This window comes from Cricetulus griseus, chromosome X (genome assembly GCF_003668045.3).
Source record: "Cricetulus griseus strain 17A/GY chromosome X, alternate assembly CriGri-PICRH-1.0, whole genome shotgun sequence".
NCBI classification, from domain to species: domain Eukaryota; kingdom Metazoa; phylum Chordata; class Mammalia; order Rodentia; family Cricetidae; genus Cricetulus; species Cricetulus griseus.
The window spans coordinates 24,524,904-24,536,514 of NC_048604.1; the positions used below are offsets into that span (position 1 = coordinate 24,524,904).

Genomic DNA, 11,611 nt, shown 5'->3' on the forward strand with positions numbered 1-11,611 from the left:
CTTCTGCAGTATGAATCTTCCCAACCCCTGATGGAGAAGAACATGAAGTCCAGTTTCCAGAACCAGACTGATATTCAAGTTGGTATAAACTATGAAAAGGCCAGAGGAGCCACAAAGTATCTTTCAATGTAAGCAATTTTCTCACATAAAGAACCTCTTCAGGTCAGACTAGATATCCATCTAAGCCATGAGTACAGTAAAAGGAGTAGTGTATGAGAGGCACAGAGTAAACATACACATTTGGGCAGTATTGTTAGTTATTAGGGTAGCGAAACACATTTCAGCTGAAGCTTCTCAAAATATTATGTTCTTAAAAAATATTTAAGAGCATGGGGTCAGAGGGAGGAAGATAGGAAAGAGGGGAGAAAGGGAGGAGGAGGAGAACATGAGGGAATCAGGAATGTCGAGTTGAGGGAAGGACAGAAAAGGAGAGCAAAGAAAGAGATACCTTGATAGAGAACTCCATTATGGGCTTAACAATTAACTTGGCACTAGGAAAATCTCCTGAAGTCCACAAGGATGATGCCAACTAAGAATTTAAGCAATAGTGGAGAGGCTACCTTAAAAGTCCTTCCCCAATAACAAGATTGATGACTACCTTATATGCCATCCTAGAGCCTTCATCCAGTAGCGGATGGAAGCCAAAGCAGAGATCCACAGATAAGCACTAAGCCCAACTCCTGGAATCCAGTTGTAGAGAGGGAGGAGTAATGAGCAAAGGAGTGGAGACCATGTTGGGTAAACTCACAGAAACAGCTGACCTGAGCAAGTATGAGCTCATAGACCCCAGACTGACAACTGGGAACCAGCATAAGAACAAACCAAGCCCCCTGAATGTGGGTGTCAGTTTGGGGCCCTGGGCAGTCTATGGGGCCTCTGGCAGTGGAGCCAGTATTTATCCCTAATGCATGAACAGGCTTTTTGGAGTATCCCTATGGAGGGAAAATCTCTCAGTCTAGATGCATGGGGAGGGCCTTGGTCCTGCCCTAAATAATATGACAGACTTTTATGATACCCCATGGGAGGCCTCACCATCTGTGAGGAATGGACAGGGCGCAGTGGGAAGGGGAGATGGTGAGGGAAAGGGTGGATGGGAGGGAGAGGGAACTGGAATTGGTATGCAAAATAAGAATCTTTTTAATTTAAATAAAAATACAAAAATTTTATCGACATATATTAATTAACAATGTAGCCACATATAAGCTTTAATATAGTCAAATGACAAACTCTAGATATTTGCTGTACATTATGTTTATATTTATTCATACTGAGCTGTTCAATCAAAATTTATTAAGAGAGTAGTGGCAATGAACAGTTGAGGTTGTAAAAGATGCAACATTCCCTGGAAAATCTATAAAACCCAGAAAGGCAAATATTGCTTGTTTTCTCTCATAGAGTAAATCTAATTTTTTGAAACAGAGAAAGACATGAAAGCATAAGAGGGCCAATGAGAGGAGGATAAAGCAGATAAGTGGGACGGTGAAAACAATCAGTGTACATAGTATATGAATAAGCAATGCAGTAATAAAAAGCATTATTTTTGAATAACATACTAATAAAGATTTAAACTAGGCTATTATAATGATATGTATTATCTGTGTTTATAGAGCTATATGCATAGTGTTTATAGATGATTTATTCCAAAATGTTAAAAAAGTCATAACATGGTGCATTCATATATATGAAATTAAATCTTGTACATTTAAACAATAGCAATTCTTGAAATTATGAAAAATCTTTTTATTATCTTTTACTGTGCTTTCAAAAATTTCTGAAGTAAAATTAAGTCACATTTGAAAAAAAAAAAAACAAAATTGGTTTCATATCAGAATTTGCATCACATGGCCTTTGTTCCAACATATATGAAATCAAAGAAAATGGTCCATATCAGAAGACAAAACTTCTATTCCAGTTGTAAAATGTAGATTTATCAAGAAATGCACATATTTTAAAATTACTGTCACTATTGTTTCCCATTGTTTTAAAGCACAATCACAATTTTCTCATTGTTAAGGAACCTCAAAGTACGAAGAGCTTTATGTTCTTGCCTGGTTTTGCTCAAAGGCTACTGAGAAACATATTTCCATACCCCATACTTAACAACATTTTAGCTACACATACCCCACAAAATAGTCTAATAGTAAAGCTGACTTTTTGGTACTGATGTTGCTAGAAGTAGAATTATAATTATAAATTATGTATTAATGGTTGTAATGGTTGTCAACTTTATAGAATTTAAAAATCAATGTGAAAACAAACCCCAAGACACCCATGGATGCTGTCCCTCCAAGACCCATCCCACCACCAAACTCTACACACCTGAATATCCTCCCTGTTGCCAGCCCTCCCCCACAACCCCAGAAGATTACATAGCCACAGGTGCAAACCAAATCAGTTGGGAAAACCCTATACTAACTAGACACAGGTATAAATGACAACAATTGTAAGAATACAGGTTGAAAGACAAGACAAGTGAACACAGGTGTAAGAATACAGTCAACAACTGAAAGAGCAATATGGCCTCACCAGAACACAGTGATCATATACTGCATTCAGCAAAACCTGAACATTCTAATGCAGTTGAAACACAATAAAATGAACTTAAATTTAGTTTATGAAGATGATAAAAGCTCTTAAGGAGGAAATGAAAACTTTTCTTAAAGAAGTTGAAGAAAAGATGAAAAAATGAAAGAAATAAAAAAATCCCTTTAAGAAGGCAACAAAAGCCTATAAAAAATTGAACAGGTGAAGTAAATGGCTCAAGACTTGAAAACTGAAGTAGAATAAAGTGAAGAAAAGAAAAACAGGGAATACTGGAAATGAAAAATCTGGGGAAACAAACAAGAACTATAAATGCAAGCATCACCAACAGAATACAAGAGATGGAAGACAGAATCTCAAGGATTAAAGATACAATTGAGGAACTAGATTCATCATTCAAAGAAAATGTTAAATCCAATAAATCCCTACCATAAAATGACCAGGAAATCTGGGACACCATGAAAAGACCAAACCTATGAATAATATGGATAGAAGAAGGAGAAGAATCCTAGCTCAGATGCACAGAAATCATATTCAACAAAATCATACAATGAAAACTTTCCCAACCTAAGAAGAATACACACAAAGGTAGAAAAAGCTTACAGAACACCAAATATGTTGGACAAAAGTCTCCTTACCAAATAATAATCAAAACAACATACATAGAGAATAAAGAAAGAATTTTAAGAGCTGCAAAAGAAAAAATGCCAAGTATTATATAATGGTAGACATACCAGAATTATACCTGAATTCTCAGAGTAGACTCTAAAAGCCAGAAGATCCTGAACAGACATTTTACAGACACTAAGGGACCATGGATAACAGCCAAGACTACTATACCCAGAAAAACTCAATCAACATAGACAGAGTAAACAAGATATTTCATGACAAATCCAGATTTAAACAAAACATATCTACAAATTTACCACTGCAATAAGTACTGGAAGGAAAACTCCAACCCAAGGAATTAATTTACATCCACAAAAATACAGGCAATAGATAATCTCACAACAACAAAACACAAAGAAGGGAAACAACACACTACTATCACAAACATCAAAACTAAAAAATAACAGGAAATAACAAGCACGTGTCAATAACATCTTTTAATATCAATGGAATCAATTTACTAGTAAAAAGACAAAGACTAACACAATGGATACAAAAACAGGACCAAAAAAATTAGCAACCCTCCTATATACAAATAATAAATGAGCTGACAAAGAAACAACACCCTTTACAATAGCCACGAATATTATAAAATATTTTGCAGTAAATATAACCAAACAAGTGAAAGACCTATTTGACAAAAATTTTAAGTCTTTGAAGAAAGAAATTGGGGAAGATATGAGAAATTCGATAGATATCTCATGCTCCTGGATTGGTAAAATTAACATAGTAAAAATATTAATCTTACCAAAGCAATCTACAGATCCAATGCAATTCCCATTAAAATACTGGCACAATTCTTCACAGAACTTGAAAGGACAATACTCAACTATATATGGAAAAACAAAAGACCCAGAGCAGCCAAAACAACACTGTCCAATAAAGGAACTTCTATAAATGGCACCATCCCTGACTTCAAGCACTACTATAGATCTATAGTCCTGAAAACAGCTTGGTATTGCCATAAAAACAGACATGTGGATCCAAGGATATAAAGCAAAGACCTTGACATAAATGCACATGATGGGGGAAGTGCTTCTGTGTATGTGTTTCTCTTATTGGATGATAAAGTACTCTTTGTCCAATGAGATAGCAAGTTAGGCAGGACTAGGAGTTAAGGAGGATTCTGGGAAAGGTAGGAGAAAGTACAGGGTCACCATGTGAGCCCTGGGGACAGAACACTTGTTGCTGGTGTCCAATAAGATAAGTCTTATAAATTATATAGTTTTATGATAATTAAGAATAAGCTAACAGATGAGAAATCCTAGTCATTGGCCAAGCAGCATTTGTACCTGTGTGTTATTTGGGACCTTAACATGGTGGCAGGCAGAACTCGGGTGGCCTGGAGAAAGTGCCCACGTGGCATGCAGGGCTCTGATGGATGGAATGAAGACTTATTGTTACATGCACACACCTATGAACACCTGATTTTTGACAAAGAAGCCAAAAATATACAATGAAAAAAACATCTTCAACAAATGGTGCTGGCATAACAGGATGACAACATACAGAATAATGCAAATAGATACATATCTGTTGCACTGCACAAAACTCAAGAACCTCAACATATATCCAGTTACAATGATGCTGATAGAAGAGAAAGTGGAAAGTAATTTAGAACATATTTGCACAAGAGACTACTTCCTGAATATAACACCAGTAGTACAGGCACTGAGATAAACAGTTAATAAATGGGACCTCCTAAAACTGAAAAGCTTCTGTAAGGCAAAGGACACTGTCAATAAGACTAAATGGTACCCTACAGAATGGGAAAAAATCTTCACCAATCCTATATTTGGTAGAAAACTGATATTCAAAATATATAAAGAACTCAAGAAACAAGACATCAAAATACCAAATAATCCCATTAAAATAGGGTGCATAATTAAACCTATAATTCACAACAGAAGAATATTGAACATCCAAGATACACTTAATGAATTCAACACCCTTAGTTATGAGGTAACTGCAAAACAAAATGATTCTGAGGTACCATCTCACACCTGTCAGAACAGCTAAGTTCAAATATGCTAATGACAGCATTTGGTGGGAGTGCAAACTTGTACAGCCACTATGGAAATCTGTACTGTGGTTTCTCAGAGGACTGGGAATATATCCACCTCAAGACCCAGTGATACTACTCTTGGGCATATACCCAAAAGATGGTATACCACAAGGACATTTGGTCAATTATGTCCATAGTAACATTATTCATAATAGCCAGAATCTGGACTGGAAACAAACTAGATGCCCTTCAACTGGCATGTTTACACAGTGGGATATTACTCACCAGAAAAAAACAGTGGCACCAAAAAATTTGCAGGTAAATGGATGAACCTAGAAAAAAAATCATTGTGAGTGGGGTAACCCAGAGCCAGAAAGACACACAGGGTATGTCCTTATCCTTAAGTTGATATTAGATGTAAAGCAAAGAATAACTAGGCTAAAATCCTCAGCCCCAGAGAAGCTTGACAAAAAGGAGGACCCTAGGAGGGATACATAGATTTCCCTGGGAAGAGGAAATAGATGAGATCTCCTGGGTAAACTGGTGGTGAGGAGGGGCATGGGGGGAATAAGCAGGTAGGAACATGGAGTACCAGGATGAACAAGTTGGGGGCAGAACAGAGCTGTAGATTAATGAAAGAGATACCTTCATAGAGAGGCCTTATATGGGGTTAGGCAGGAACCTTGTGCCAGGGAAACCCCCAAGAACCAACAAAGATGACCCAAGCTAAGTTTCCTCGAAATAGTGTAGCAGTTTTCTGAAATGGCCTTCCACTGCATTCAGATAGTGACTACTCTAATTGTCATCATAGAGAGCTTTCATCCAGTACCTGAGGGCATTGGGCAGAGCTCTGGAAGTCCAGACGAATAGAGATGGAGGGATTATATGAACAAGGATAGGAGCCAAGATTAGGATGGGAAATCCCATAGAGATAATAGACCTGAGGTTTTGGGGGCTCATGAACTATAGAGAAACACCTAGGGAGCTGGCATGTGTGACCTACCTAGGCCCTCTGCATCTCAGTGACATCTCAGTAGTTTGGTCTTTTGTAGGGGCCTTAGCAGTGGGATCAGGACCTGTCCCTGATGCATGAGCTGGCTCTTGGGAACCTACTCCCTATGGTGGTATGTCCTGTTCAGCTTTGATGCAGGGAAAGGAGTTTGCTCCTGCCTCCACTTGATATGCCAATGCATTGTTGATCCCCATGGAATTCTTTATCCCATCCGAATGGAGGAAGAGGAGTTGGATGGGGGGTTAAAATGGGGAAAACGGGAGGAGAAGAGGGAGCGGAATCTATGGTTGGTATGGAAAATAAATAAAAATAATGATGAAGATATGGAAATGTCCATGAGTTTTAAATCAATGCTACCGCTGCCTAGACTACAATATGCAGGTGACATGAAAAAGTGAAGAAATGGGTAAGGAGGTAGAATACTGGAGAATGCTGCTCATTTTCTCTACTTTTACCCAGTACAGAATTTTACTTCACTTATTTTGAAACCACCAAGTCCAGCTTGTTTCTGCCATCTTCTCCCTTACTATATTACTCAGAGAAATATTAGTATCCCTTTTCATCTCTGTCATATTTTTAAGTGTCTTCAGAGCAACAGTTCCAATTTTTCCCTTATTGGAAATGATGATTGGCAAAACTAATTCATCTTCCTCTACCACCGTGCCTACCCTTTAAATGCCAATGTACCATAACCATATTTAAAGACAATAAAAATGTGTGCATAACTGATGTCTTTCCTCTTCTCCTGGAGGGAGGCAGGACTGTTACCGGGGCCTTTGCAGTCTCTGGGTTTGGTGGAGCCTGGCGGCCGAGTTTGGATCCCGTGAGAGGAACTCTAGAGTCAGGTGTCCCCGATTAGGGCAGGGGAACCGAAACCGGAAGCAGTCCCTAGCCTACCTGGACTGGTGGATGGAGGTCGGACTGTTGCAGGGGCCTTGGCAGTTGAAAGAATGATTATGGAAATGGAATAGCTTGGGAAAACAGGGGAAAAAGATAAATTACTGGTCATGATACCTAATTTACCCATTACTCCATGCCAGAAACATGGGAAAAGGCAAGTTTAAGAGATGAATGCCTATTTAACACATGTAGGGATGACATCATGGGTTTCAGGATGTCCAGTATTAACAGTCAGTCCCATCTTCCTCTGGCCAAAAAAGAGCAAAGATCCTGCAAATGGGATCCAAGAAAAATGCTTCTCCATACACCAGTTATATCATTCAATTAATCCTGACCAGAGAGGCATCATCCATGTACAGTGGCAAGGTGATCCTGATGATGTTTTCCATCCACTGTTAACAGAAGAAAGTTAAGATAGGGATAGTTAGAGAATGGGGGCCAGAGGGTATATCTAAGTACTTTCTTCAGATAACTCGTGCAGGAAGAAAAATGAGTAGCCAAGAAAATATATGTGACTCAGAGATGAAATGGGCAGAGGGCCAGAAAAGCCTTATCTGTATTTTCATGAGGCCATTTTTCTGATCTTGGCCCTGATAATTTGTCCCACTTGGGACCAAGAAGAGGGACAGTTTGGTAACATAAGTCCATTCATTTAAGGCTCTTGTCCCAGAAATGGTGATGAATATGGATCTGGGCTTTTTTTATATTCAAGAAATAGACAGTCTATTTTTACCAAATAATGCTCTCACCTGTCACCTAATATCCATCTCTTAGTAATCACTAAAAAGTAACAATTGTTTTATGAATTGCCTGGAATTTATCAAATTTGCTGTATCTCAGCCACCATTTCCATGTTAATTCCTTGTCTCAGAAAAATTATTTCGTTCTCCAGTCCCCATCCCAATAATTAGCAAAGAATTTCATCCTTCCAAATTGATCATGCTTCTTGATTCAAGCCAATGTGAGTCACATTCCATTAAAATCAAGGCAGGTTTTTTGTTTGTTTGTTTGTTTGTTTTTTCTCATAGGGATTATTCTAATGAAATATGTTCAGCTTCTTCAGGGACAGCAACTTTAGTGGGGCTGAGACATATTACATGGGGCCTTCCTATTAAATGTAGAATGCAAAAAGAAGCAAGCACAAATGCAGCAATAGTTTCAAAATTAACTTCATTTTCAGAGAAAAGTGATGTTACAAATTGAATGCTGTTTTTATTTGTAGAATCATATGGCTGTGCTAGGTTAAACGTATGCTTTTTAAGAAAAGAGGAAAGAATAGTTTTTCAAAAAGCCTCATGGTGAGTTTCTCAGAGATGACATGCAATCACAAACAGCCATAGCAACTCCATCATCTGCAAAACAGTGATAAAATGATTAGAAATTCACAATTTAAAAAGTGGATGTGACACTTCAAAATAGTTCTTCTTAGTTCAAGTAAGTTAATAAAATAAGAATATAAACGTTGGCATATTTGCATGTATGTGTGCCTTCCCACAATGGGGAAAAGAAATTAATTTGAAAAAGAGGAAAAAGACTTCTTTTTTCTGCACATTTTTTTCATTTAATTTTTCTATGAAATTACTGTTGGATCAGGAGATGCGATGAATCTTTTTTTTTATTTGAATTAGAAACAAGATTGTTTTACATGTCAATCCCAGTTCCCTCTCCCTCCCCTCCTCCCCTACCTCCCCCCAACTAAAACCCTACCAATCACATATCCTTTCTGCTCCCTAGGGAGGGTGCGGCCTTCCATAGGGGGTCATTAGAGTCTATCATATCCTTTGGGATAGGGCCTAGGCCCAACCCCGTGTGTCTTGGCTCAGGGATGACTCTTAAGAAATTAGTTTTCTCTTTGGATTGTTTCCATTACTCACCTCCCTGAAATCAATGAGTTGGTTTTGGGTCAAAATCTTTTCTCCCAAATTGAGCACCTGCTTTTGCACATTTATTACAGCCTTTGCACCAGGAGCGATTTACAGTTTTGCATGATGGGCAGACCCAATTCACTGGAGTACGGTGTAAGAGGGCTTTCTCTGGTTGTTTGATTTCAGGGGATTTTGCCCTTTGAGCTTGCTTGGTCTTTTGTTTTGGAGACAGTTGTTTGGAGTTTTTACTCACACTATAACTTTTACTTTTCACTGGGGTGCTTGCTTGTAATCTGTTTGGTTCTTCCTTCTGGCTCTGACTCTTGCCAATCCCCTGTGGCATCACATGATCTTTCTTCTCACTAGGGTTTCCACCAGTAGACCGGGGTGTCATCTGCTGAAAAGTGATTGTGTTCTCCTTCTGCCAACTTCTATTATCATCTTCCAGGGCAACTGTTTCCTGGTGTGTCTTTGGATGCTCTTTCTGTTTACAGCTAAGGCTACTTCCCAGGTCAGGCCTCCTCAAGAGAATCCCTGGATATCTTTTCAGGATGGGGCTGGTTGCATTCGCCTGGGTAGCTGTTTCCTGGGGAGTTAGTGAATCCTCTGTAGTGTTGTGGCTGATGCTATCTTTCAGTCCAACCACCTTCCTGGGAATCCCTGGATATGACTTCTGCGTGCAGCTGGTCTTGTTCCCCTGGGAATCCTTCCCCTGGGGCATTGCTGATTTTTCCTTTATGTTGTGGTTACTGTTAACCTCCGGTGCAGCTGTTACCTGGTCCTTCGTTGGAGTTTTCTTCTCAGTGGCAGGCATCACCTGGGTTACGACTTGGCTTTCCTTGTGGTTGTTGTCCCTGTGGACAGGTATTCCACAGGGTTTCTCTGAACCTTGTTCGCTATGGCTTACATTGTCTCCCAGGAGACTTATATCTCGGTGGATGTCAGAGAATTCATTTGGCCTGTGGAAGACTTGGCCCCAGGCAGAAGTCACTGCGTCCTGGGACCCCGATGAAATCCACATGCCAGGTGGGTAGACTGCTGAAGGAGCCATCTGAGGTACAACTGCAGCCATGGCTGCTGCTGCTGCTCCTGAATCCACCACTACAGAACATGGTACAGGTGTGGAATATGGAAATCCCAAGGGAAATTGAGCATTAAGTGGGACTGGATTTGGCACAGGCACTCGAAGAATGGGATGCACTGTTTGTACCCAGGAACCTGGGAGTCCTGGCAGATAAGACAAGACTGGTGAGATTGGCATCTGCTCCTCCACATTCGGCATGTTCTGGGGCTGTCTGCATGGCAATTCTTCCTGCTCCTCATCCTCAAGGGACCAATTTGCTGTCCTAAGCCGTCCCACCCTAGGTTCAGGCATATCAGGCAATGCAGACCTCTCTGCTTGGAGCAGCCTCCCACGAAGTACTTCACGCTCATCCATTGCCTCTTGTAGCGCATTCTGTGTAGAAACAAGTTGAGCTGCAGCCTGGTCCCTCTCCTCTCGCAACCTCTGTAGTTCTGAGGCCAGAGTCCAAGATGCGATCTCCCGCTCTCCCACCTGGTCCTGTAGCCTCCCAACTCTACGTGCCTGTTGTTCACGCTGTCTGGCAGCCACTCTGACACTCAAAGCCAAAGCGCTCCAGGTGCAAGCCCTCTTGAGGGAGCGTGGTACTTTGGGGTCAACAAGGACGGAATGAAGCTGATCTTCTATGTCATTCCAAGATCTAGAGCGAAAGGTCATGTAGAATTCTGGACCCCCACCGTTCATAAGGACTTCGTTGTTAATGAATCTGATAACTTCAGTATGGCGGAAGCCGCTAGTATGGTCCCCAAATTCAACTGCCATGGCTGTTGCAGGTTAGTCAAGTAATACTCTCATGGATCTCTAGTACGGTCACTGACACAGCTACCACCCATGTGGCCAAACTGTTCCCCTCTACTTACTTCAGTGTTTGTTGAACCCTTGTTTTCTCCTCTACCTCCTTCCTCTTCTACTTCCTTCCCCAAACAAAAGACTAGCTGATCCTCTCACCAAGCTCTCTGTACTCTACAGCACTCTACTGTGACTTCCGGGTATTTAAGGAACATTCCACAAGAAACGTCACAAAGGGGACAAACGCTGTGTCATGCTACAAGGCATTCTGGGAATAACCGTATTTACCCTTAAACTACTTAAAAGAAGTGTGTGCTGTGTAGATAGTGTGGTAGTACAGGGGACATTAAAAAGGATATGTGAAAGCAGTTCTTTTTGGAGACCATAAGCTAGTGGATAAAATGAGGTCTTCAACAATATAGGTGGGCAGGGTAATGGGTAACAGAGGAGGGAAGAGCAAAAGAAACTGTACTACATGGACAGTTCAGTTTAGTTCGTGGAGATGAAAAGGATTCAATATGGCTTTTTCCTCTTCTTTTATTCTTTCTTCTTTTAATTGTTTGTTTGTGAAATCAAGATTGGCCAAGGAAATTAGGTGCAGGGATGCATTTTCCCAGATATGAAGCAAAATGCTGAGATTGCAAAGCTGGCATCAAGAAGAGTAGAAGAATGGGTAGTAGTGGGAAACAGACTGTTATGTAACTGTGTACATAAGTAGAATGAAAAACTAGCCGTTTGGGGACATTACA

The 11,611-nt window shown here is 40.1% G+C and overlaps 1 protein-coding gene across 1 annotated transcript; it reads right to left on the bottom strand.

Annotated features, from left to right (window-relative positions):
• Nucleotides 1-9,011: 9,011 nt before the first annotated feature.
• LOC100754139 (testis-expressed protein 13C-1) lies at nucleotides 9,012-10,835 on the bottom strand. Its single transcript, XM_027433533.1, has one exon. It carries the CDS (start codon nucleotides 10,833-10,835, stop codon nucleotides 9,012-9,014), a length of 1,824 nt encoding a protein of 607 aa, XP_027289334.1.
• Nucleotides 10,836-11,611: the final 776 nt, after the last annotated feature.

Bases quoted from the DNA above. Each gene is read 5' to 3' on its own strand.
- LOC100754139 (XM_027433533.1), bottom strand. From the start codon at position 10,835: ATGGCAGTTGAATTTGGGGACCATACTAGCGGCTTCCGCCATACTGAA.